Below are 26,467 nucleotides of genomic sequence, written 5' to 3'. Positions count from 1 at the left end.
TGAAGATTCGCTCTCTCCCTCTGTCCCATCTCCTAAAATAAATAAATAAATCGTTAAAAAAATTGAAAATAGAATTACCGTATGATCCAGCAATTCCACTTCTGGGTATTTACATGGAGAACATGAAATCACTAATTCTAAAATCTGATTCTAATATCTGCACTCTCATGTTCACTGCAGCATTATTTATCATAGCCAAGATATGGAAATAAACTAAGTGTCTAGCAACAGATGAACGGATAAAGAAAATGTGTGTGTATGTATATATATATATATATATATAATATATATACATATATAATGAAATATTATGAAATAAATATATATATAATGAAATATTATTCAACCATAAAAAAGTGAAATCTTGCCATTTGCAACAACATGGACCTCAAGGGCATTGTGTTAATGAAAGAAGTCAAACAGAGAAAGATAATCACTGAAAGATCTCACATGTGGAATCTTAAAAAAAAAAAAATTGAGCTCATAGATTTGTAGTTGCTAGAAGTGGGGGTTTGTGGTGAGCCAAACAGGTGAAGAGAACCAAAATGCATAAGCTTCAAATTATAAAATGAATGTACAGCATGGTGACTATAGTTAATACTGTATTACATAATAGAAAAATTGCTAAGAGAGTGGATCGTAAAAGTTCTCAACACAAGAGAAAAAGTTCTGTAACTATGGTGACAGGTGTTAACTAGACTTATTATGGCAATCATTTTGCAATACTTACAAATATCGAATCATTATGTTGCACATCTGAAATTAACTTAATGTTGTATGTCAATTATACCTCAATTTAAAAAGAAAGTACAGAGAGCAGGATGAGAGGGGCTGTGTGCAGGACAGCGATATAGATGTCTGCCTGTTGCTCTCCATGGTCTGTGTCAATGACAGGGATATCCCCCAAGTTACCCACTCGCCCTACTCAATCATTTAACCTAATCTTCGTCACTTAATTTTTTTTATTTTAAAATATGTATCCTTAGTTTCAGAGGTAGAATTTAGTGATTCATCAGTTGCACATAACCCCAGTGCTCATTAGACCAAGTGCCCTCCTTAATGCCTATCACCCAGTTACCCCATCCTTCCACCCATCTCCCTTCCAGCAAACCTGTTTGTTTCCAGAGTTGAGAGTCTCTTATGGTTTGTCTCCCTTTCTGTTTTTGTCTTATTTTTCCCTCCCTTCCCCAATGTTCATCTGTTTTGTTTCTTAAATTCCACATATGAGTAAAATCTTATGGTATTTGTCTTTCTCTGACTGACTTATTTCCCTTGGCATAATACCCTCTAGTTTTATCCACTTTGTTGCAAATGGTAAGATTTCCTTCTTTTTGATGGCTGAGTAATATTCCATTCTATTTATATACCACATCTTCTTTATCCATTCATCTGTTGATGAACATCTGGGCTCTTTCCATATTTTGGCTATTGTGCACATTGCTGCTGTGAACACTGGGGTGCAGGTGCCCCTTGCTGGGTTGCAGGGTAGCTCTATTTTTAATTTTTTGAGGAACCTCCATACTGTTTTCCAGAGTGGCTGCACCAGCTTGCATTCCCACCAACAGTGTAGGAGGGTTCCCCTTTCTCCACATCCTTACCAACATCTGTTGTTTCCTGAGTTATTCATTTTAGCCATTCTGACTGGTGTGAGGTGGTATCTCAGTGTGGTTTTGATTTGTATTTTCCTGATGCCGAGTAATGTGGAGCATTTTTTCGTGTGCCTGTCGGCCATTTGTATGTCTCCTCTGGAGAAATGCCTGTTCAGGAGAAGTGTCTGTTCAGTGTCTCCTCTGGAGAAGTGTCTGCCCATTTCTTGACTGAATGATTTGTTTTTTGGTGTTGAGTTTGATAACCTCTTCACAGATTCTGGATACTAGCCCTTTATCTGATAAGACATTTGCAAATATCATCTCCCATCCCATAGCCTGCCTTTTAGTTTTGTCGACTGTTTCCTTTGCTGTGTGAAAACTTTTTATTCTGATGAAGTCCCAATAGTTCATTTCTGCTTTTGTTTCCCTTGCCTGTGGTGATGTGTCTAGCAAGAAGCTGCTGCAGCCGAGGTCAAAAACTGTGTTCTCCAATAGGATTTTGATGGATTCCTGTCTCACATTTAGGTCTTTCATCCATTTGGAGTTTATTTTTGTGTATGGTATAAGAAAGCAGTCCCATTTCATTCTTCTGCATGTGGCTGTCCGGTTTTCCCAACACCGTTTGTTGAAGAGACTGTCTTTTTCCCATTGGATGTTCTTTCCTGCTTTGTTGAAGATTAGTTGACCACCTCACTTGATCTTAATCCCCCAAATTGCCAGCTCCCTAATCACTAACTTAATCCCCCAACTGCCACCCCATGTCCTTAACATATTCATGTATAACCCTTTTACATCCTCGAAAGAAAGCCCCATGAGCCAAGAATAGAAGACCTCGAGGGGATCCATCACTTGTCCAAAGTTATAGGACTCCAACTGACATTGGCTGACTCCAGAGCCTATCCCACTACCTTCTACACAATTGTATGCATCAGCGGTCAGGTGATGGGCAGCTCCGAGCTGCATGACCCTCTCAGATATGTGCTCTTGGCCTGCACAGGGTTTAGTAAAGCAAAGTGACCAGAAAGGTAGGCTGGCTGCCCAACCAGCTTAATTTCTATTCTCCCACTTTCCTTGTTTCACATATTTATGAGACCAAGCCAGGCGACCGTGCTTGGGATCCTAGGCTGACACTGCGACGGGAGCAGGGGGAATGGAAAAAAGCCCATTCTTGAGACTCTTCTAAAAGAAGACTTTGCAAACAAAGACAAAAGAAAGGAAGGAAAGAGTTAAAAATGACAGACAAGTCTATAGCGTTTTGCAAAGGGTGTTCTCCACCATCAGAATCCCCTGGGGAACTGGTTAAAAATACAGAGCCCTGGGCCCAGGGAGCACCTACTAAGTCTGAGAGATAGCCAAGGAGTCTAAATTTTTAACAAGCCCCCAGGGGGATTCTGATAGACACTGTAATGTGAGAACTAGTGAATTATACTTGTTCAGAAAAATCCCTTACAATCATCTATTTTTCCGTTTTTGTAAATATAACTCTTTGCCATATCTCCTGGAAAATAGTATTCACCATCAGCTTCATATATATCCTAGAAAAACCTTTAATCACTTAGCCTTCCTTTCTCTGAGCACTCTTTCTTTCTGTGAGCTTTGGAGTGCCCAAACGGAAGTCAGTCCCAAGCAATAATTTTCTCGCACTGACCAAAGATGAGGGTTCTAAGCCGCAGACATATTTGAGAGGCATAGGCAGTCACACAACCTCCTTCTCCTGCTCATCCCCTGGGAAAGGTGGGCAAGAGAAATCCCTCCAAAGTCTCTGGGCAGTGAGGGGTGCCCATTCCCTTGCCCCTGACCTCGGAAAACAACGTACATCTCCTTACATTTCCTCTGAAGTTCAGTGTGCCTGGAATAACCTTCCCTGCCTGCCACACTCATAAATTCCTATTCATCCTTCAAGTCCCAGCTCAGAAGTAGTGACTCTCAAAATAATCATCATAAATCAGGTTTCCTCCTTCTATTCTGTCTTACCTTGCTGTAATTTCCCCTTATGGCACTCATCAAAGTCTGTAGTGATGGAGTTTGTGTTTATTGTATGAGATCTATATATCCTATTTGACTGAAAGTTGTGTGAGGGCAGAGACCATTTGCTTTGCCCATACTTGTATTTGTAGCCTATTACCATGCCTGGCACATAGTAGGTCCTCCATTAATATTATTGAATGAATGAATGAGTGAATGAATGAATGAATGAATGGGTTTACATTTATTGAGTACTTTTAATGTTGCCAGGCACTGGGCTAACTGCCACTGATACCTGATCTGTTTTAATCTTCCCAGCAACCTTCTGAGATAGGTATTATTACCCCTTCTGCATAGATAAGGAAGCTGAGGTTCAATGAGGTCTTGAGAATTTGTCAGAGTCACACAGCTAATAAGTGGGGACACTTGAATTCAAATATGAGTTTGTCTATGTCTAGAACACAGCTCTCAGCCATAATACCATACACTTCCTGTTTGAGATGGTCAGCCTCCCTGTTAACGTTACGTTCTAATATTAACACTAGCATTAGTGCTTTCCTCCGTTGTTTTTCTCATGGCACTTCAGCTATTCCTCAGTTAGCACACTTGTCGCCGTACCTCATCAGGATCTAAATATGTATCTGTGAGTGCCATGAGCGCATGGCCCATACGTTCTTCATCCAGCAGGCCAATTCCAACCCCCCAGTCCATACCCCAGTGCGGTTACAATACGGTACATAGGTGCTCAATTAACCCCTCATCATTGTCGCCTGATGGTAAAGAAAAGGGAAGCCATTAACACAGGCAGACAGATTAACCACGTGGACAAAGAGAGGGCTCAGAGGCAGAGCAAACATAGACGCAAACTTGACATATGAGCTAGGGGTGAGGGGGGAAGGGTGGAGTCAGCATGCTTGGTTACCCCATGAAGAGGAATGAAGGTAGACCCCACCATACACCAGGCACAAAAATTCATTCTTAATGGAGTAAAGACTTCCATGTGAAAAACAAAACTTTCAAACCTATAAGATGAAGAATAATTGCAATGGTGATCGGGAAAATTAAGATTATGATAGGTTAATTATTTTAAAGCCTCTAAATTGGCAAAAAAGCAGAAAACTGATAATACTCTGTGTTGGTGAAGATGTGGATCACTAGGAACTCCTACTGCTGGTAGGTATGTATATTAGCAAGTCATTTTAGGAAAAAGGTTGGCAATATCTAATAAATTACGTTATACTTATACTACAGCACAGTTTATGTAGTAAAAAATGAGGGGTGCCTGGGTGGCTCAGTCGGTGAAGCGTCTGCCTTCGGCCCAGGTCATGATCTCAGGGTCCTGGGATAGAGCCCCATGTCGGGCTCCCTGCTCAGCAGGGAGTCTGCTTCTCCCTCTCTCTCTCTCACCTTCACTCATGCTCTCTCACTTTCTCTGTCGAATGAAGAAATCTTAAAAAAGAAAAATTAAGAAACTGATGTAGTTGCTAGAAAACAGTAAATTCCTCAAAACATGGAATTACCATGTGATCCAGCAACTCCAGTTTTGGGTATATACCCAAAAGAAATGAAAGCAGGGACTCGAAGAGATATTTGTACATACATGTTCGTAGCAGCATTATTCACAAGAGCCAAAAGGTGGAAGCAACCCAAGCGTCCATCGATGGATGAATGGATAAATAAAATGCAGTGTGTGTATATGTCTCAGTGGACACCAGTCAGCTTTAAAAAGGAAGAAAATTCTGACACATGCCTCAATGTGGATGAACTTTGAAAACATCATGCTAAATAAAATAAACCAGTCACAAAAGGACAAATATTGTGATTCCACTTACGTGAGGCAACTAGAGTAGTCAAATACCTAGAGACAGAAAGCAGAATAGAGGTTGCTAGGGGCTGGGGGCAGAAAGGACAGGGGAGTGAACATTTAATAGGTAGAGTTTCAGCGGGGAAAGTTGGAAAGTTCTGGAGATGGATGGGTGGACTGTTGCACGACAGCAGAATGTGCTTAATACAATGAAACTCTACACTTAACAGTCATTAAAGGGTAAATTTTAGGTTATGTAAATTTTACTGCAATTAAAAAAAAAGTAAATGAGCAATGTATCTACTCATTCTCCCGTGCGTGGACATTTAGGATACTTCCGCTTTTGTTTGTTCATTTGTTTTTATTGCTATTGCTGACAATGCGACTATGAACATTCTTTTACAAGTCTCTACTCTTTCGCATGTGCAAGAAAATGGGTAAGTATATCCCTAAAGATGGAATGGCTGGGTCCACTTTATTGTGCCACATTGTTTTCCAAAGTGCTTGTACTTTTTGACATAATTTACATCATAAAAATAATTTGTAAAAGATGTTCAGGATATGTTAAATAACAATCAGAAGGAGCTAGGTGAATCTTACCCGACTACATAGAAGTATACCGTCCAGAAAAGGGAGCTCCGACCAGACTCTCTGTGCCATATTTACTCCTTGGCTGGGCATCCCTTTCAAGACCATTGGCTAGTTGATGCCAGGTGGTGGACCACAGGATGGCAAGAGTTCTGGAAACTCTGAAAGGGAGGAAAGGCTGAATGAGAGGGAGTGGAAAGCACTCATGGACTTGTTGGAGAGTCTAATTCAGAAGCACAGCTACGGCTCTTTGCTTGGCTAATGCACTGTTCCCTTCTCTCTGGGAAATTCATCCTCTTTGATTAAGTGAGTTACCTCAGCAGGAGCCAGAGCCACAGAATCAGCCTGGAAAAGGAAAAGGGCAAGTTAGGGGACACATGACGCCTAACATCAACTACTAGAAAACCTGTCTTACAGACATGGATTCACTCTGGGGTGTCCAGAGAGCAGGTCCAGTGGTTAGAGGCCACAGGGGAACTTATAATAGACAGAGCTGAGTGAGCACCTACAAGATAGGCTGCCTATGAGGTCCTGGCTATGGCCAACCATCTAGGTGGTCAAAGACTCCAGAACGAACGGCTGGGGAAGCGGCAGAAGACGACAAGGGGTCCTCTCCCACTCTGTGATAATGATTCAAGTGCACCCCACCTGCCATAATAGCACTTGGTCTTAGGCCCGCTCAGTCGACATTTGAGTTGGGTTTTCTGTCTAATTAGTCCATTCCCCATTCTGATCTTACCATGAGCCAGATTAGCCCTTTTCATGTAATTTGTGGTCACTGGAGAATTAAAACTGCTGTCCAGGCTCAGGTTTTACCATTTATAAAGTAAGCCACATATTCCACTAATAAAAAGTGGCTTCTAGCAGATGCATATAGTTCTTTTTCTATATCCCAGCCAGGTCATCATTTTCTAGCTCTCCTATAAAACAGTCTACCATCTTTTCAAGATTTTCTCCCACATGCACTTTAAAACATCTCCATATTCTGCACACAGAAGTGTTTCAATTACCTTTGATGGAAGCCCACAAGATACTGAACTTAAAGATTTATATAAACAGCCACAGGCAGTTCTCCTTTGATACTGCGCGATGCAGTCATGAAGAAGGGACCACAAATAAGTCAGAGGATTACAGGTCACTTTAAAACCACTGAATGTAGAGTAAAGGCTGCTGAAAGATTTTGATCAATACCGAATCCACCCCGAACACCATGAGAAATGTGAGGCATGATGCCGATGTCTTTTCCCAAGTCTGGCAATTTCTTTTCTAAGCAGTCATTAAATCAGTGAAAACGATACAGATTATGTGAGTTGCTCAAATTGTTTTAGCAGCCATCCTGGAGCCAAAACCCCGCTGATACATTTGAGAAATCTGCAATTGGCAAGTGTTGAAATGTCAGGTCCATGCTAATTTATTTTTGCAAACTACTCCAGGGAAGCCAGATACCAGCCCAAGCTTTCCCTGCTGGTAGGAGAAAGATTTCCGAAAGTCCTCCCTAGCTGACGTCAGAGCCCAGTGGGCTCTCTTTGTCCTTTCCCTGGCACCATTTGGTGTCCCTGTGAAGTGTTCTGCTCCTGCTGCCGGTACGGGCATCCTGTCAAATCTGGTCAAACCCTTCAGTGTGTGCTGCGTCGGAGCCAGTGCGGAAATGGAGTAGCCGCTTGGGAGCTGTATTTGCATCTTGCAGCTGCTGAGCAAGCTGGCTCAGGTGTGCTTCCGCCTTTCATCTGCCATTGGTTTGCTCAGCCCGAGACCGGTTGTCTGCCCAGCAGGACCTGAACCGGTGGTTTCATCCTTGTCATTTGATGAATTACTAACAGCGTGTTTGAAGCTGTCCTTTCATTCTCAAGAGGCAACTTCCTTCTGTTGTGGAATCACTTGTCCCTGCAGAGCCCAGGGTTTGGGACACCAGGGAGACTTGGCCCTGAGCCCATGACTGGAGACTGTCATAAAAGGGAGGCAGTCGTGGGTTTGGCCATAGGAGCGTCTCTCCCCCTTTCTCCTCACCCAGAGTGGAAACACAGGGAAGAAGCCCAGTGGTTCTTAGAGAACGTCCTTCCTTAGAGACCCAGTAAGGCAAAAAAGATGCTGACTCAGAGTCACAAAGAGCTTTGCAGTGAAATGTGAGAACTTCAGCACATCTCGTGCTTTCTAAGTGGGCATTACCAAATACTCAACTTCTTTTTAATGTTAATAGTGATTGTGAATTAGGGGCTGGCTCACAGACTGACACGGGCTGCGGTTGCTGTGGACCAGGGAAAATCAAAGCAGTCTATTAGAGACATCAAGGTCTCCTAGACGCCAGTGAGGTTTGCTTTTAACCCACCAAACTGCTCTGTGACCTCACAACAGAAATGTCTGAGCCAAGGGCTGGGATCCACCAGACTGGTCTGGAGGTAGTGAGAAGAGAAGGCGGAGGGAGATAATCAGAGGTGAGAGGTGGAAAGAACTAGATGCCTGATATCCAGAATGCTTTCATACACAAGCACAGGGGTGAGGCCGTGCCCTAGAGAGGGTCTGGCAGAGGAGAGAACAACAAGGCATTGTCAGAGTTAGAGGGAAAGACAGCTGCATTGACATTCTCAAACATAATTTGTGGGGGGCTCAGGTCATGATCTCAGGGTGGTGAGATTGAGTTCTGCATTGGGCTCCGTACTGGGCATGGGATCTGCTTAAGATTCTCTCTCTCTCTCTGTCTCCCTCTGCCCCTCCCCACCCCTCTCTCTCCTTCCCTCTCTCTAAAATAATAATAATAATAATAATAATAATAATAATAATAATAATAATAATAATATAATTTTAACAAAAACCAAAAACATATTTCTGGAGCCCAAAGTGGAAAGGACTAGATTCTTCTAAACCAAAAATGGGAGTGCGTAGATGAAGGAGGCAAAGGGCTACCAAAAGCAGTCCTGGTCTGGTACGAGCCAATTCTACAAGGAGATGAGCTCATGAGGGGATGGAGCTGGGACACTGTACTGGGCAGGCTGGTGAGGACTGGTACTGAAGGGCCAGTTTCCTCCCCAGGAAACTGTGGAACCCCTGGCCACAGAAAGCCAGGCAGCCCGTTGGCACAGAGGCCTCTGGACATTGTGATGTGTGGACACTCAGCTCCATTTGCCTGGCAACTTCCGGCACGCGTCCCACCCCACCTTCACCAAGCTATTATCAAGAGAGAGGAAAGATATGTTTAAGGATCCTAGAGAAGGGGTCCCCTTTCTCTAGAATGAGCCAAATCTTCTTTTCTTCTGTAGTAAATAAATACAAAACACAAGCTGAGTCATCAGAAAAAAATTATAATCTGATATGAAGTTGAGTTGAAGCTTTAGCGACTGTTCTGAAGAGAACAGGGTGAGAGGCCCGTGGGGACCTCTGGAGAAGGAGGCCACGAGGGGAAGTCCGGTAACCCAGGTACGCAGACACTGAACTTGGCCACAACCCCCTTTGAACCTGGAAGATGGCAGCAAACCATGAACTGGGGCTGTTGCCAGGGAAGGGGGTGTAATCGTCCCTATTCCAAACTGCCGAGGTTTCTGGTGAGTTCTAGACCCAGCTCTCCCCACAGTCCTACTGATGTGCTATACCCCTTCCCTCCCTGCTTTTCCTGCTGCGCATTTGCTCCAGAGCCCCTGCCGCCCTCCCCACTGCTTATCCGGCTCTCCCCTCAACTTCCGGAGCTGCCCTCTGACCCCACGATTAGATAGTTACAGGTCACGCTTGGCACTTTACTGTGTGCCAGACACTGCTCTGAGGGCTTTTGCATGTCTTACCTCCCTTAATCCTTGTAATAACCCTGTGAAGTATTATTTTTATCCCCATTTTACTGAAAGACTAGGGCACAGAGGGGTGGAGTGACTTGTCCAAGTTCACAAAGCTAGTGAGCGGCAGAGCTAGGATTTGAACCCTGGAGGTCTGACACAGACAGCTATGCTCTCAACCATTATCCTATCTTTCAACATGAGCCTGTCCTAGCATGCCGAACGTTAGGATGTACAAGTTCATTTTGAGGCCCTACTGGTCTAGCCACTGAGGCCCCCTGCAAGCACAGCTGTCCCTGCCTAATCCCTGAGCCCCTTGCGACCAAGGCAGTGGACGGCTGGGATCCTGGCATCCTGCCAAGCTCTTACCAGGCCCCTTCCCATGGGACTTGATGCCAGCCATCTACCCCTAGCTACTGACTAGGGTCCTGCTGACCCCGAACCTTACCCCTGGGACCCTGGGACTATACCCAGGCTGATTTTGAGTACCATCTCTCGCTGGAAGCCCCAGACACATCACACCTGTCACAGGGTGGTACCCTCTTAACCGTGAGATGGCCCAGGGTCACTGCTTTTCCCCACACTGGACTGCTCACTACTCATCCTTCCACCAGCTTCCCCCCACTCCCCACAAGCCCTGGCTTCCATGCTGAGCCCACCTAAATTGTGAGGGCCTTCAACCTCCTATGGGGACAGGCACCATCTTCTGCTTCTGACCGCAAATTTATAGTCAACATTCCATGCAGCTAGTGGACGGGCAAGAGCTTTTGAAAAACAAATGGACAGGTGACATGTATTCAAGTGCACACTTCTCCCTAAAGGCCGCATGAATGGAGCACGGTCAGATCTCTGACCTCGGAGAGTCATTCAAGGAATCCTCTGGATCCTCCCTCTGTGTGACCTCCATGTTTATCGTCCTGTAACCACCCTGACAGGGTCAGTGGTGAGACAGAGGGCACAGCAGAGTGACCGGGGAAAGACAATAGGGGAGCCCCCCATGCATGGTCTGGGGCTGTGTGTATGAAGCAGTGAGGGGAGGACCTGGGAGGAGCACTGGCGGCCGAGGCCGCACATCAGTGCAGCGTTGCCCTGAGGCTTATCCTGTCGGGAGGGATCCTGGGGCTCCAGCAAACACTCTGGGATGGAGGTGATAAGGAACATGGCTATTTTTCTGCTTGGCTCTAGCTTTCATTCCCAGGAACATAATCTCAACTTAAAGTTTCCGGGGAAGTTTTGCCAGAAATATTTGCCACTTCTGCTGTCCAGGGCTTTTCCAAGGATGAAGTCCACTTCTGGCCACTGAGCCAGACTGTCAGACTGTGTCCAGACAGCTAAGAAACAGATGCCTGTCTTAATAAATAATACTACTTTAAGTACCCTAGACACGAAAACGGCATTCTCTGAATATGTCCTCGGTACGAAGAATTATAAAGAAAAAAAAGTGTGGAAAAGGCTGCATACGATGGACCCCCTTGCTGCAGATCCCAGCACCCTCTCAACATGTTGAGGCTGCTGGAAAGTTCTGCAGCAAAGAAGCCTGTGTAGTTTCACTTAACACTGTATTTTCCCAGGCTGGGAGCAAGAGCGATTGGAGAGTGACTACTTCATGCGGAAAGGGTTTCTTTGGGGGGTGATGGAAAAGTTCTGGAATTAGTAGTGATATTTGTACAACAGTGTGCAGGTAATAGATGTCACTGAGTGGAACTCTTTGCTATGGCTGAAATGGTAAATTCACTGTTATATGTGTTTTACTACAAAGAGAGAGAGAAGGAGGGAGGAAGGGTGAACTCCTGATGGGGTGCAACAGGAAGTGGTCAGCACCTCCTATGAGGTAGTCTTGCCAAAAACCCAACTGGGTTATGCCTCTAGGGCTACCAGTTTATAGGGAAAACAGGGGAAAGAAGAACATTCAGCAACTCCCTGCAGTTGGATTCAGCAAAACAGAAAATGAGGGACATCTAAGGAATAAATCACCAGGATTCTTTAACAAATAAAAGATAAGGGGGAAAAAAGGGGGAGGGTGAACAACCACAGTTTAAAAGATTTACAAGAGCTCTCAACCAAATGCAGTGTGTGAACCATGTTTGGATCCTGATTTAAACAAATCAACTAATTTTTTAAAAAGGTTTATTTATTTAAAAAAAGATTTATTTATTTATTCATGAGAGACAGAGAGAGAAGCAGAGGCAGAGGGAGAAGTAGGCTCCCCACTAAGCAGGGAGCCCGTTGCAGGGCTCGATCCCAGGACCCGGAGATCATGACCCGAGCCAAAGGCAGACGCTAAACCGACTGAGCCACCCAGGCGCCCTCAACTAATTTTTTAAAGTATTAATGCGACCACCAGGGAAATTTGATTACAGACTAGATTTTTTATGGTATTAAGGAATTATTGTTAAATTTGTTGGTGTGATAATGGCATTATGGTGATGCAAAAAAGATTTTATTTTTGGAAATACATACTGAAGTATTCATGGATGAAAAGATACGTCTGGGATTTGCTGTAAAGTAACTCAGTATAAGGAAGGGGAGGAGTGGCTCCTGGGTGGCTCAGTCAGTTAAATGTCCGACACCTGGTTTCAGCTCAGGTCATGATCTCAGGATTGTGAGATCAAGCCTCCAGTGGAGCTCCATGCTCAGCGTGAAGTCTGCTTAAGATTCTCTCCCTCTCCTTCTGTCCCTCCCTTCCAAGCACTCTCTCTCTCTTTCTCTCAAATACGTAAATCCTAAAAAAAAAAAAAAAAAAAAAAAAAAAGGAAGGGGAAGAAAATGGATGACAGTTTAGAAGAAACAAGACTATCCATGAATTGATAATTGCTGCAAGCTGGGTGTTCTAATTTTGTATTAAGTTTGAAAATGTCCATATAAGAAGTATTTTAAAAATACATTGCTGAGCAACAAATGAAAAGAAGGACCTAAGTCTTGGACACGGGGTAGTTTTCTAGTCACCAAATCTCTGGTAGATATAGAATGTTAAAATAAGACCCAGAGATTATAAATGATCAGGATTTTTATATTTGCTTTCCATCCTTCCTGCCATATTTGGAAAAGAAAATACCATTCCCACAAAGCAGGGTAGTCAAGGAAAGCAAAAATAAAAGCATTTTCTTAAGTATTTGCTGCATGCATGTATTAATTTCTTATTCACAGTCATCTAAATAGCTTCCCATCTCACTCAGAGCAAAATACAGATTCTTCGCCATGGTCTGTGATGGGTCCAGTATGACCTGGCACCTGATACCCTTCTCCCTTCCAACTGCACTGGCCTCCCTGCTGTTTTTTTAAAACAGTTGGTGATGTCCTGCCTCAGGGCTTTTACACTTGCTATTCTCACTGCCTGGAGTACTCTTTCCCCCAGCTAGCTGTGTGGTTCTCTCCCTTACCCCCTTGAAGTCAGACTTTCCCTAGGCACTTCGTTATGTAACATACGTGTGAGCTCTCATACACATACCATCACTCACCTCTCCTTTATCTCTTTTCCTCTGCTCTGTTCATATTTTTTAGCATTGATCAGCCCCTGATAAATTGTTTGTTGATTGATTGTCTGTCCCATGAGGACAGCAAACTCCAATAGACCTGGGCTTTGTTTTATTCACAAAACAATGCCTGTTTGTTTGTTTTTTAGCACGTACTAGGTGCTCATTAAATATTTATTGAATTAATTAATTTAGTGTATACCCAAAAGTGTGTAGGTAAACATGCCCCCCATGGGGAGCTGAAATGTATTTGCATACTGGCCAAGACCCTCCTGGATTAGCCGGAGGTACATAAACTAGGCTAAGAGGCCTGCAGAGCAGTCAAATGTCTTACAGTGAGAGAGGACTCCTCCTCTATTCTAGCCTATGGGAGGGACAGCTGGAGGGGATCTTCTAGAGCTCCGTTGAGGGTTCTTGAGAAGAGTGAGGTTAGATGAAGGTCCCGCTGAGGGGTGGCAGCATCTGCTGGAAGCAAACTTGGAAGAAAGGACACAGCTGGATGGAGTGTTTAGGGGTCACAAGAATACTGGGGACTCAGATGCTACAGATGGTTTGAGGTTCTTAAAGGAATTCGTTTGCAGGGGAGAGCTGGACAATACACAGATGAAGCAGTTCTGAGCGGTAAATAGCCTGCGGAGCAATACTGTGTGAGCAGAGAACTGGACCCCGTCCAACGCATTTTGAAGAATGTCACTTCTATCCAGGATGACCTCCCGAATGACTCTTCAGGTTGCTGTCCAAAGGAATCTGGGTTTTTTGGGTTTTTTCTCCCAAAGGAACCCAGGTAGCTAAGACCCTTCTTTGGAACCCAGGTCAGAAATCACACTTGAGAAGCTGGGCGTTGTGTGTTCCGCCTCCCCACCAAAACTGCCCACGAACTGAGTTTCTGCACATGATAGAAGAGAGCAGTGAGCCTCCCTGGGGAAGAAACAGCAAGGCTGAAACAGTGCAACCCTGGGAAGGGAACTGGGTCTCATCAGCTGCCTGCTTCCTAAAAAGCTGTACAGCAAAAAGATCAGCTAATGATCGAATGTTTAAACCAACAAGGTGATCCTACTGGTTACAAGATTCCCGTAAGGAAATATTTTGGGAAAATAATCCATAATTTACAGTTTCGAACATGAAACACGTTTCTCTACTTCCACTTTTCACACAGCAGAACATCTCTTTACATCAGCCAGGTTCTGATCTGTCAGCCACCTTGCTGAATTTCAGTGTCAGCTATGCCAAATAATCATCTCTTGGCTGTGAAAAGATTTCCTGGCAGGCTCTCAAAGACAAGGACAGATGGCATCCCATTGGGGGTACTCCCAGCTCTTTGTTTTAGCAAATATTGACACTTTTGTGGGAAACAGATCCAGATCCTGTTTCTTCCTAACCATCTTGGCAATCCTGAAGGTTTGGAGATGTGCAGAGCCATAGAATTGGGAAAATACACTTGCCACTGAATTAAAAAAGACATACATTAAGGAGGGTAACGTTCATTGTTAATCCATGCTCGTAAAAGTCACAAAGTAGGAAGCAATAGTCTGTGATCACAAATCACTTGCGAGCAGAAATGAGGGAGGATAGGCAGGGAGAAGGGAGACAGTGACAAAAAAATTCAAACTTTTTTAAGACCCCCAAAATATGTATAAAGAGAGTTTATCACGGAATTATGGTAGTGAAAATATGACAACAACCTACACATTCATCAGTAGCAAGTTGTTTCACTAAACCAAGATACAGCCACATCAGATGATATTTTGCAGCCTACAGAGATGACAACGTGTGACAATATTTGTTTAATATGGAAGATGTAATCAGTATTCGTGGTTTTTAGAAAGCAGGTACAAAATGCAATTTGTTACAAAACCAAATTATTTTTATAAAATTACTATAGAACTCCTGTTAGTTACATAAATTATAAAAATTATTTTTATAAAAATGATGTGTGTGTGTGTGACCCTAAAAAAGTAGTTATCTTTGGGCGGTGAAATTCTAGGTGATTTTAAGTTCCAGTTTCCTTTCTGTATTATCTGTTGGTGGTGGTTTACAAGGAGCACATATTGCTTCTGTTATGAGGAGGCAAACTAAAAGTTATTCCAAGTTGTAAAAAGGAAATCACAGATAACTTTTAATCAACTTCTCCTGCGAAAGCCTGACTCAGTATTTTGCTGGGGTGCTGCTGCGGGGGGGGGGGGGGGGCAGCAGGGAGGGACAAAACAAAGGTCAGGCAGAGGGAGCCTTGCAGGTTGGACACTGGGACAACGTTAAGGGTTCAGAGGGCTTCCAAGCCAAGCCTCCCGCCCATCTGCCCCCGACCTGAACTGGCCTGAGAGCCAATGTGGAAACTCCCTGTTTCAGCAATGCTCGCTCCCATGCCTTGGTCTGAGGCTGCCATGAACTTGGCAGCACCCAGAGTATCCCAATCTTTACTCAGGGGAAAAATAGTTCTTATATAATCACAAGAACCACATAAAAATGAAGGGAAATAGAAAACTTATCTGTATCCGTTTTCTAGAAATGCCACAGCAAATTACCACACCAAAAGCCTGGTGACTTGAAATGGAACTGTATCTCTCACATGTGGTTGGGAAGTCAGAAGTCTGAAATTAAGGTGCTGGCAGGGCCGTGCTCCCCCTGAAGTCTCTCAGGGAGAACCAACCCTTCCTTGCCTCTTCCCACTTCTGATGGCTCCTGGCGCTCGGGGCAGCATTGCTCCCATCTCTGCCTCTGTCTTCACATGGCCTCCTTCTCTGTGTGTCTGTGTGTCTATGTGTCCTTTTCTGTCTCTTATAAGGACACTACAGGGGATTCACGGTCCACCCTAATCCCGCATGATCTCATCTCAATCCTCACCTTATTGTATCTGCAGAGACCCTATTTCCAATTTAGGTCACAGTCTAAAGTTTGGGGTGGATGTGAATTTGGGGGGACACTATTTGTCCCACTATAATATTGTAGACAACATTTGTTCAGCAAGCAACAACTCTGACTAGAATTTACCTTTCTAAAAAGGAGGCAGAAGGCTGGCAGGTGTTGGCAGGGGGCTCAGAATTGGCTCTACGGGGCCCAGAAAGCCCTGCCTCTGTCATAGTTTGGCCATCAGCAAGCTGCCTGGGAGTTAAGATCGGATAGAGTTTCTGGAGTACAGGACAATAAAACTAGGAATTGGAGAAAAACAGCAAGGACAAAGAAACAGTTAAGCAGGAATTGGTTAATGATGTGAGTTGGCACAGAGAACATTACAGCTGCTATCAAAAATGCAAACATGCTTGAAGGAGAAGATCAAGGGAATGAGAGAATTGAGGTGCTAAACTAGCCATCAGTTCAGGAAATAAAAAACACATCAACTCTACTAAATAACGATCAGGGTCATTGGCCTCAAAACTAGTTTCTGATAGCAAAGAAGCAGTAAGTCAGGCCTCTAGAAACTGGACTTATATTGAGTCCCAGTTAGGGATTCTTGGGTTTTCTACTCTCTGGATGGTCAGCGACATTCCCTACAACCCAACTTCTGTGCGGCTTCCCTATCATCGAACAGTGCAAAGTTGCAGAGTGAAGATCAATGTGATAGACTTTCCAAACCGACAGGCAGGTACATGTACCAAAAAAGTGAAGAAGACGCATCATAAAGTCAGAGAGTGATGCTTTCATGTTCCCCTTCCAGCTGGAGATTGAATCTAGAGTAGAGTGTATTTTCTTTTCCAAAACCATGTGGTGGTGCTTTTAGGACTGAAAGCCTCAGAGTCAAGTGAGAACATGAGGCTGACAGTAATCAAACATAACTCCTCATTCATTGCCAAGACTTTCAGAGACATTGAAGGCAAGACCGGAACTTAGGAACCTGTCCAGTTCAAGTTCTCTCTGTGCAGGTAAGCGGTCTGAGGACTTGCTTGGGCCAAAGTAGGATTAGAACCAGGAATCCCAAGCTGGCTTCATGATGTGCTGTCTGACCAAGCAGCATTCTTTAAACACCTAGACTGTCAGGGTAAAGGGTTACTCGACTTTGAATAAGCCGCTCTTGGTTTGAATTACTGGATCAAGTCACTGTGAGGGGCTTAAATAGTATCTTCGGTCAAAAAGAGCTAGATACCAAGTAGGTGCTGAACAAATGGTTTCTAAATGAATAGAATGTGGAATAAGACCAAGGGACAGTGACTTCCCAGATGTGCCCAAGCCCCGTATCCATGCTCTCCTCTTGGTCTTGGGAACCCCAGTAGGCCCCACCTTCCAGCTTTCCTTGCTTTTAAGTGTGGCCATGAGGTTGAGCTCTGGCCAATGGAATGTGAGTGGAAGTCACGGTGCCACTTGCAGGCCTGGCCCACAAATTCCTCCCATGCTTGGTCCTCACTCTCTTTCTCCAGCACCGGCTAAGTGGAGAAGATGCTGAGGACCTGGAAGAAGACGGAGCCACAATAAGGAAAAGGCCTTTGTCCTCAAATGACCTAAACAAGTACAGACTCCCCTGAACCCAAACACTTGTTTGATCAGTGAAATAAGAAAGAAGTAAACTTGCATGGGGCCAAGCCACTGAGATTTGGGGGTTATTTATGGTAGTGGTTGGCTGTTCTGATTAGGTTTGTGTGGGCAGTTAACCAGAACCAGGCCCAGAATAGTTGAGGGGCTAGGCACTTAGGCTGTGATGGACAGGACCAAGGTTAGCAATGCTAATTCCCTTTGCTCCCAACTGTGTATGCCGCAAACTTGCAGATTTCTCATTCCCTGCTGATCAGCCTCACTCTGTCCCCTAGACCTCTCTTCCTGACTCCCTTTCCGTCCTCTGCAGTCCTCCTTACGCACGTGCGCGCGCACACACACACACACACACACACACACACACACACCAACTTCAAACTTTGGAAGCTTAACCTGAATGTAAGAATTCTAACTCACACTACAGAGACAAGGTGGGAGGCAGCAAAGCTCCTTCTCTTGTGAGCTCCCTGGCACAGGCCTGGCCTTAAACAAACCGATTTCTCACAGGAGGACTCTTAGGTTCCCAAATCCTGCTGCCCTAAGAAGACTGCAAGACAGAACTCAAAACTGAGCCTGAAGACAGGAGGGGTTATTTTTGTGTCGAAGATCAAAAAGGAAGAACATCGTATGAGGGACAAACCAATATATTATTTTCCCCTGAAACTCTGCAGAGAAGATTTTAGCAGATCTGACACTTTCAAAAGCCATGGGAAGCATGCATTGATTGAAGAACGGGATTCCCTCCTGCGGGATGAAGAAACAAGCCCAACAGCCCAGACGAGCAGGTGTGGATTGCAGTGAAAAGTGGGGAGCTTGTGGGTTTGAATTCGGTCTCTGCCATTTAGCAGCAGCGTGTAATTGGGCCTGGGGTGTTATGTCCGTGAGCCTCAGTGTCCTTATCGAGACAATATAAAATGGAAGTGTGACTTCATACCTCCTTCACAGAGCTGCTGTGGGGAGCAAATGATACGACACAGGAGAAGGGCCAGCACAGAGTGGGGTTCAGCCCCTCCTGGCTTCTGTGAACACCGCGTGTGAGCACATTGAGGACGGTCGTCGTCATGACAACGTCCAAAAAAGCTTCGCAGTCGAACTCACAGAAGATTACAGACTATCAAGAGAAAGAGGACACGCTCTTCCTCTTGATTAGCTATTAGTTGATTGATCATCACCAAGGCGGGTACTCGCCAGCAGATGAGGCCATTCATAAATCGATTTCACAGAAGCCGTTGGCAAAATGTCTCAACGATTGCTGAGTCATTTAAATTCTAGTGATTATGCCTGTTTTGAAACTAGCTATGCTGAATTCGTCCTCCTAGATAAAATGACTGATATCTTCACGTCTTGGACTTTTAATAGGCTATTTTGCTTAATCCTGGAATTTCTACTACAAATTTAAATTTCCCGTGGCTAACATTAGCAGAAACTTTCAAAAGAAGGATGCCAAAGTTCTAACCTGTTTTCTTCTTTGCTGATTTTGGATAGACACTTACAAGAAATTGCCACAGAAGAAAGCCACTGGTGCTCACTTCACACCAGCTGTTGACGGCTATGTTTTCATGGTAACTATCTTTCATGCCAAGTTACAATCTTACGTTTTAGTTTGGGGTAAACTAGTTAATTGTGTCTCGGGACCAGAATGCACTACTGCAATGTTACTTTGTAGTTAGAAATTATTCATTGACTATCTCACTAACCATACAGCACAACTGTAGTCCCCTTTTTCTTTTCTTTTTTTTAAAAAGATTTTTATTTACTTATTTGACAGAGAGAGAGCACAAGCAGGCAGAGCAGCAGGCAGAGGCAGAGGGAGAAGCAGACTCCCCACTGAGCAAGGAGCCCGATGTGGGGCTTGATCCCAGGAACCTGGGATCATGACCTGAGCCAAAGGCAGTCACTTAACCGACTGAGCCACCCAGGCCCTGCCCCTGTAGTCTCCTTCTGACACAGGATGTGTTAGTTACCTAGGCTGTGTAACAAGTTACCCCAAGACTTAGTGGCTTGAAAGAACATTTATTTTCTTTAAAGATTTTATTTATTTGAGTGAGAGCAAAAGTGAGAGAGAGATTACAGAGGGAGAAGGAGAAGCAGACTCACCACTGAGTGGAGAGACCGATGCGGTGCTCAAGCCCAGGACGCTGAGATCGTGATCTGAGCCGAAGGCAGATGCTTAACCGACTGAGCCACCAAGGTGCCCTTTGAAAGAATATCTCTTATCTTCGAGTCCTTTCTGGGTCAGGTATGCATGTGCCACTTAGCTTTGTCCTATGGTTTGAGGGTCTTTCACAACGTACAATTGAGGAGCCAGAGAAGGAAGGCCACAGTCATCCCAGACCTCGACTGGGGGAAAAATCTGCTTCAAAGCTCCCTCAAGTGGCTTTGAACTCCCTCAACTGTTGGCAGGCCTCAGGTTCTCACCGGCTATTGGCTGGAGGTGCTAATGTCTTGCCACCGGAGCTTCTACATAGGGTTACTCACAACATGGCAGCTCTCTCCAAGAAGGAGAGAGTGAGAGATGGAGAGAGGAGGAAAGTGCTATGCTTTGATTTTTTGTGTGCTCCCAAAATTCATATGTTGAAATCTAACGCCCAAGATGATGTTATTAGGAGGTAGGGCCTCTGGGAGGTGGTTAGGTCATGAAGCTGGAATTATCATGAATGAGATTAGTGCCCTTATAAAAGCCACCGAGCAAGCGCTTTGTCCCTTCCACCATGTGAGGCTACAATAAGAAGTCAGCAGTCTGCACCCAGAAGAGTGTTCTCACCAAAACCCACCCATGATGGCACCTTGAGCTTGGATCTCCAGCTTCCAGAACAATAGATTTCTGCTGTTTATGAGCCACCTGGTCCTATGGTATTCTGTTACAGCCGCCAGAACAGACTAAGCAAGCAAGCAAGAAGCCGCTGAGTCCTTCTGTAACCCTAACTTTGGGGATGACATCCCATCACTTTTGCTATATTCTATTTGTTAGAAGTGAATCACTAGGTTCGGCCCACACTCAGGGGTTGGGAAGCAATGGGAGTCATCTGAGAACCTACCTACCTCACAGACATGCCATCGAAGGCAGTGCTTTGCAATCTAATCCTGGTGAAGGACCAGCTTGCTTTTTTCCCCCAGTCTGCCGTAGGTCAGTACTTTTGTAAAATAAAAATTCATTTCTAAAAACGTAACAACGGCATAAGAAAGCACTGATCATGTGTTGGAGGTTGCACAATGTCAAACTGCTGTAAAAATTTCTAAGCACTCTCGAGTCTATTATTACCCATCTCATCTGAACCAGAGGCAGTTTGTGGACTGGCAGCAGTCTTGGACCATCCTTTGAGTGGAACTGATTTAAGGACTTGAATAAATGTAGGTGACTTTTCGAGGCTTTTACAAGACAATGGTTTGCACTTTCCACTTGGCTATTCCTGGTGGAGGGATTTTAGAAATTTTAAAAAACCTAAGTACAAATCATTCCTTCTAATCGCATCACTCTCTGCAAACCTAAGTTGGGATCTCTTGTTGTGATTAAAGTCGAGAGTGTGTGGGATTGATTCTGAGTCTCCTGTTTAAGATTTTACTGCAGAGCCCTTATGTGCTCTCCTCTTCACCAGTTTGTAAGCTAGACTTAAGACACTTTTGAATGAAGCAGTCTGACAAATATGATTATCTAAGCACATTTTTAAAGATGAGGGGTCACCCCCCTTCCCAACTAATGTTACAAAGAAAATTTGAATGTCCTTCCTGATGCTAGTCTATTATTCCGATCCCTCAAAAATACTTCTCAAGTCTAAATTCCTCAATTCAACTGAAAAAAATATATTTTGAGCACCAACTCTGTGTGCAAGATTCTGGAAGATGTGACCTTGAAGAAAGCACCATCTCTCCTCTCACCTGGTTTACAGCACTTCCTGTACTGTCATGGACATCTCAATATTTTGGCACGTGAGTACATTCTTTCTCTTGTTTCTGAGTGTGTCACACATCTCTATCTAATCTCCCTAATGAAATCATAAAACCACCAAGTAAAAGCATCCATTTCATATCCTTCAGTCTTCAGCACAGGGTCAGGCGATTTAGTAGGTGCTCAGTAAAAACCTGAGTTCAGTGGACATGAACCGAACCTAGAACCTGAATCCCCCATCCAGGGACTAAGTGCTGTGAACAAGGGTTTGGTCCCAAACATCACTAACCTGGAGAGCATCTCTCTTCTAGCCTCTTTGCCACCCCCTAACCCATCCTTCAGGGCTTAAAGCAGAAGCAACTTTAAGAAGTCTGCTTCTGCCCCCCTCGCTCTCAGAAAAATGAAATCTCCTGTGAACTTTTCACACTAGGCCGAGAAGAGAGAACCAGGTAGAGAAAGGGGCCTTTAAAAACAAGTCTTTCTTGCTCAACTCCTTACACAACTGCTAGCCCTCAGTTGGTCACCTCCTCGAGGAAGGGAGTGATGTTAGTAAAAGCTACTTTTGCAAGGCCAAATGCTGAGTACCATGTGCCCACAGAAGGGAGCCAAACAGGTTTTTTTGTTTTGTTTTGTTTTTTTGTCCTCAAGAATTTACAATGCGCAAATGAAACCAATCCTCAACTACAAAACCATGTGCAATGTGCCAAGTGTTGTAATATTGGCATATGGAGAAAACGCTGTGGGAGAACATATAGGGGAAGAGATTAATTCCAAATAGTGAAAATTTAGGGGATATATCTTTGGGGTTAAGCCTTGGAGGATGGGTAACATAAATAATAATACTCAAAAAACATTACCTATACCAAGTGTTATGGTGGTGGTTTAGTTGCATCTCATCGGGGGTTCACAACAGGTCTGCTGGGGATGTGTTATTATCAGTCCCACTTTCCAGCGAGGAAACTGACGCACAGAGTAATCTGTCCAAGATCCAGGCTAGTAAGAAGTGGAGTGGAGGATTTGAACTTATACAGGGTAATTCTAGAGCTGGCGTTCTTAACCCTTACTTAACAAGCAAAGGAGACCAGAAGGGAAGGCCTAGCAGCATGCAAGGGGTGCCCAGGGAACAGTGAGGGGTTGTGATGCTGGAGCACAGGACCTGGAGATGTGAGGTGGGGGGTGTGTGGGGGGAGGAACAAAGGTTTAGGTGGAGTGCTGTTTGATCTCAACGGCAGCTGTGGAATCTATACGTCAAACTCTGGGCTTTACATAGAATATTTCATCCGACTTAACCACGTCCCTATTGGACAGGTACCATTATCCCCATTTTACAGATTAGAGAACTGAGGTACAGAGAAGTTAAGTAACTTCCTGGCTGATCATGGGGTTGGGATATGAAACCAAGGGTTGGACTCCTGGACTCACCGTGCCAGCCAGTGTTCTCACGTGGGTGATGGCCCTTTGCATGCTGCCCAGTGCCTCTACTTTCCCCTTAGTCTACACATCCTGTCACTTCCCACCCACCTTTACTCCTGACCCCCTATTCCCACCCCGCGCTTTCGGTGGCAGTCGCCCAGCCCACCAGCACTGAAACACGGTCACCTCGGGCACAGAACAAACTCTACTCCCAGAAAGCTTTGCGTTTCCCCCAATAAAGGGCTTTTGAGCTGGGGAGCCCCGCCCCTTGCATGCCCCTCCCACGGTCGCGAGCCCTGGGCGGCCGTGGGCGTGCCCCCGGCGGCTGCGCCCGCGGCTCGGGGCGGGGCCTAGCTGGGGGCGGGGCCTCGTCGCGGCGCAGGGCTGCCGGGCGGCCGGGAGAGTTGACTCTCTTTGCAGGTGGCTCCTCTTCCGCCTCTCCTGACCCCCAGGCGCCGTGCCGGCTGCCGAGGCAGCGTCTTTGTGCCCAGCGCCGAGAGCCCGCGACGGCCGCTGCGCGCCCGGGTCCATTGTTTCGCTTCTCCGTCTCTTCCGGGCAGGTGCCCGCGGCGCGCGGGGCCCGCACGTGCCAAAGCGGCAGCAGGAGGGCAGGGACCCGCGGGCGCCGGCAGGGGCGTCCCGGGCGCGCGGCGCGAGATGAAGTACCTGAAGCCTTGGTGGTCGGACGGCGGCGGCCTCCTGCACCTCACCATCCTGCTGAGCTTGGCGGGGCTCCGCCTGGACCTGGACCTGGACCTCTACCTGCTGCTCCCGCCACCCACCCTGCTCTGGGATGAGCTGCTGCTCGCCGGCTGCCCCACGAGCTCCGCCTACGCGCTCAGCCCCTTCCTGGCCTCGGGAGGGTGGGGGCGCGCGGACCAGCTGCACCCCAAAGGCCGCGAGCCGGACCCCGCGGCGGAGCCCGAGGGCCGGCTGCTTCGGGAGGTGCGCGCGCTGGGAGTCCCCTTCATCCCCCGCACCCGAGTGGATGCGTGGCTAGTGCACAGCGTGACAGCCGGGGACGCCGACGGGGCCCACGGGCTGCTCGGCGCCGCCGCCTCCTCCGCTGGAGGAGTGGGCGCCAGCGTGGACGACAGCAGCCCGGCTGCGCCGGGGGATGGCGGGGACCCCCGCGCAGCTGCAAGTAGCCCCTTGGCCGCCGGGGAAGAGGAGAAGGCACCGGCAGAACCGACGGCTCAGGTGCTGGACGCCGGCGGCCGCGCGAACCAGGTAAGGAGAGCGGGGACGCGAGCGCGGTGCTGGGGAAGCTGGCCAGGAGCCCTGCGGGCTTGTGCCGGACCCAGGGAGGGAGCACACCCGCTCTGCCTCCACCCTCAGCCCCTGGGTGGCTGCAGTTTCGGGACCACGCTCGCCGCTTCCTTTTGTGAATGCAAACGAAAGCTGTTAGTGCGGTCGCTATGGCTTTTAGGTGTTTGATAAAGAAGTAGGTGAGATCATCCGTTTGGTTGTAGAGGATCCCTTTCCTGTGTTTGATGGCCGTCAAGAGTAGTTCGGGGCTGCGGAGGGGAGAAGCGATGCTGGTAATTTTCTTGCCTATGGTCTTCGTTCAGTACCTCGTGTACACGTAAATGTCTTTTTTCTGGAACCAGAGGATCCAAAAGAGGCCTTAGCCACCGGGAAGACGCGTTTCTCTTAAGAACCCATGTTCCCGGTCTAACGTGATGGCCCCTGCCCAGATTTTAACCCGGTTGCAGTTCGTTTTTGCTGCTTACCGTGGATTAAGGAGCCGTGGTCAGTGTTCAGTTCCAGGCAAGTTGGCAGACGGCCCCGCAGTGACCTAACCATCCCCGGCGCCTAACGACCCTCCTCCCTTTTGGAACATGTGTAACTTTTTTTTTTTTTTTTTTTTAGATTTTATTAGCACGAGCGGGGAGCAGAAGCAGAGGGAGGGGGAGAAAGACAAGTAGAGTCCCCGCTGAGCTCGGAGCCCAACCCCACCGAATCCCAGGACCAGGAGACCATGACCTGAGCCCAAGTCAGTCATTTCACCGACTGAGCCATCCAGGCGCCCCATGTGTAACTTCTTATAAGCATAAAGAAAGCAAGTACCCTGACGGTCATCTAATGACTTAACAAGTGCCCTTTGGTTTATGGTTTCAAATCCTTCGGTTTAACATCCTTTTGAAACGACGTTCACCAGGATCGACTGATGGAGTATCTGTGTGGTGCTCCCACCGACTCTCGGAGTCTGAAGACACTTATTACCAGTTTTCACATAACTGCCTTACCCAGTGTTCCTTCAAAGGGACCTTTTTAATTACCTGTTGGCCCAAACCTTAGCGTTAGCAGTCGGTATCGATCAACAGGTGTTCCTTGGGATGTTGTTTTTGCGGAGCACGATCTTATGCAAAATGGGAACTGGGGTTGGACAGGTTTGTTTGCTGCTCTCCCGAATTGCCCTGTTTGTGTAGGCAGTTGCCAGACGAGCTTCTCCACCCTCTCCCGGAGGGGTCATTGTGCCGTAGTGCTGGTGATTCACTGTTATGCAGATCTGATCCCTTCCTCTTCCTGAGGCCGGAACTCATGCCGCGGGGCTTACTGAGAGTCTGGGTGGGCTTCGGGCCCCAGCGGAAAGTGGCAGTTTCTTCCCCCTCACTCATCCAGTCTTGACCGTCATGAATCCCCTGCCTCCCAGGGAGTGGTGCGTGCCGCACTACAACCTTTCCTGACTCTGTAACCGGGCTGCGTGTGTGTGAGTGTGAAACCCAGTGCCCCGTGCTGTAGCAGATGGCACCCTCCCCTCCCCCGCTGAATGCCACCCACCTTGCGCAGCGTACCAGGGCCTGGAGGGAGGTGAAGCTGTTCGCTCTGGGAGAACTTCCTTCCCCTGCTCAGCATTACCTATTTGGACTGGCAAACCTGCTTTGGGGGAAGCTCCGGGGGCCAAGACCAGCCACACCTCCGTGGAGGGTTGAGCCCGGCTTTCCTAGGGGCGAGGATGAAGTTCATACGGAGCCAGTCTCCTGGAGTTGCCTTGCCCAGCTCGCATGTGTGGGCCTGCTGGACCTCCATAGCTGCTGGGCTGCCCTGGGTAGACTCATTCTGGGCACGATCCGCTGTGGAACACCTTACAGTTTTCACAGCCAATTCACCTTTATTGGGAATGCCTTTTAAAAACAAACAAACAAAAAAAACATAAGGAGCTTCTATCTGGTTGTAAGTTTGTATGTATTTGGTAATACTTTTTCTTTTCTTTCTTTTTTTTTTTTTTACATCAGCTTGAGAGGTAGGCAGGCGTGGCTTCCTTCTATCCAATTTGTACTAAAGGAAAATAGAGGCCCAGCGAGGTTAAGGGACTTGCCTAAAGCCACACAGTTAATTGGTGCTAGGAGTGCAACCGGACAGAACCTGAGCTTCCTGACTCCCGTGCTAGCACATGAATTAAGCACCTGTGCTGTACCCAGGTTCTCCGAACCAGCGTGCAGCTGGCATGGGGTGAGCCCCCCCCCCACTCCCCACCTCAGCACCACTGCTCTCCAGGGCTGCATGGACTTTTAAAAGCAGGTTGT

The 26,467-nt window shown here is 46.4% G+C and overlaps 1 protein-coding gene across 1 annotated transcript in view; it reads left to right on the top strand.

Moving 5' to 3' along the window:
• The first annotated feature begins 23,303 nt into the window (after positions 1-23,303).
• Positions 23,304-26,467, top strand: part of NFE2L3 (NFE2 like bZIP transcription factor 3) — a 32,873-nt gene continuing 29,709 nt past the window's right edge. The window contains exon 1 of the mRNA XM_045792996.2: positions 23,304-24,167. Within this exon, the coding sequence (XP_045648952.1) occupies positions 23,595-24,167 (573 nt within the window). The 5' untranslated portion in view covers positions 23,304-23,594. The remainder of the gene's footprint in view (positions 24,168-26,467) is intronic.

The sequence above is a fragment of the Ursus americanus genome, chromosome 3 (genome assembly GCF_024610735.1).
Source record: "Ursus americanus isolate L20-20 chromosome 3, mUrsAme1.1.p, whole genome shotgun sequence".
Classification (NCBI taxonomy): Eukaryota; Metazoa; Chordata; class Mammalia; order Carnivora; family Ursidae; genus Ursus; species Ursus americanus.
This window is presented reverse-complemented; position numbering and strand designations above follow the sequence as displayed.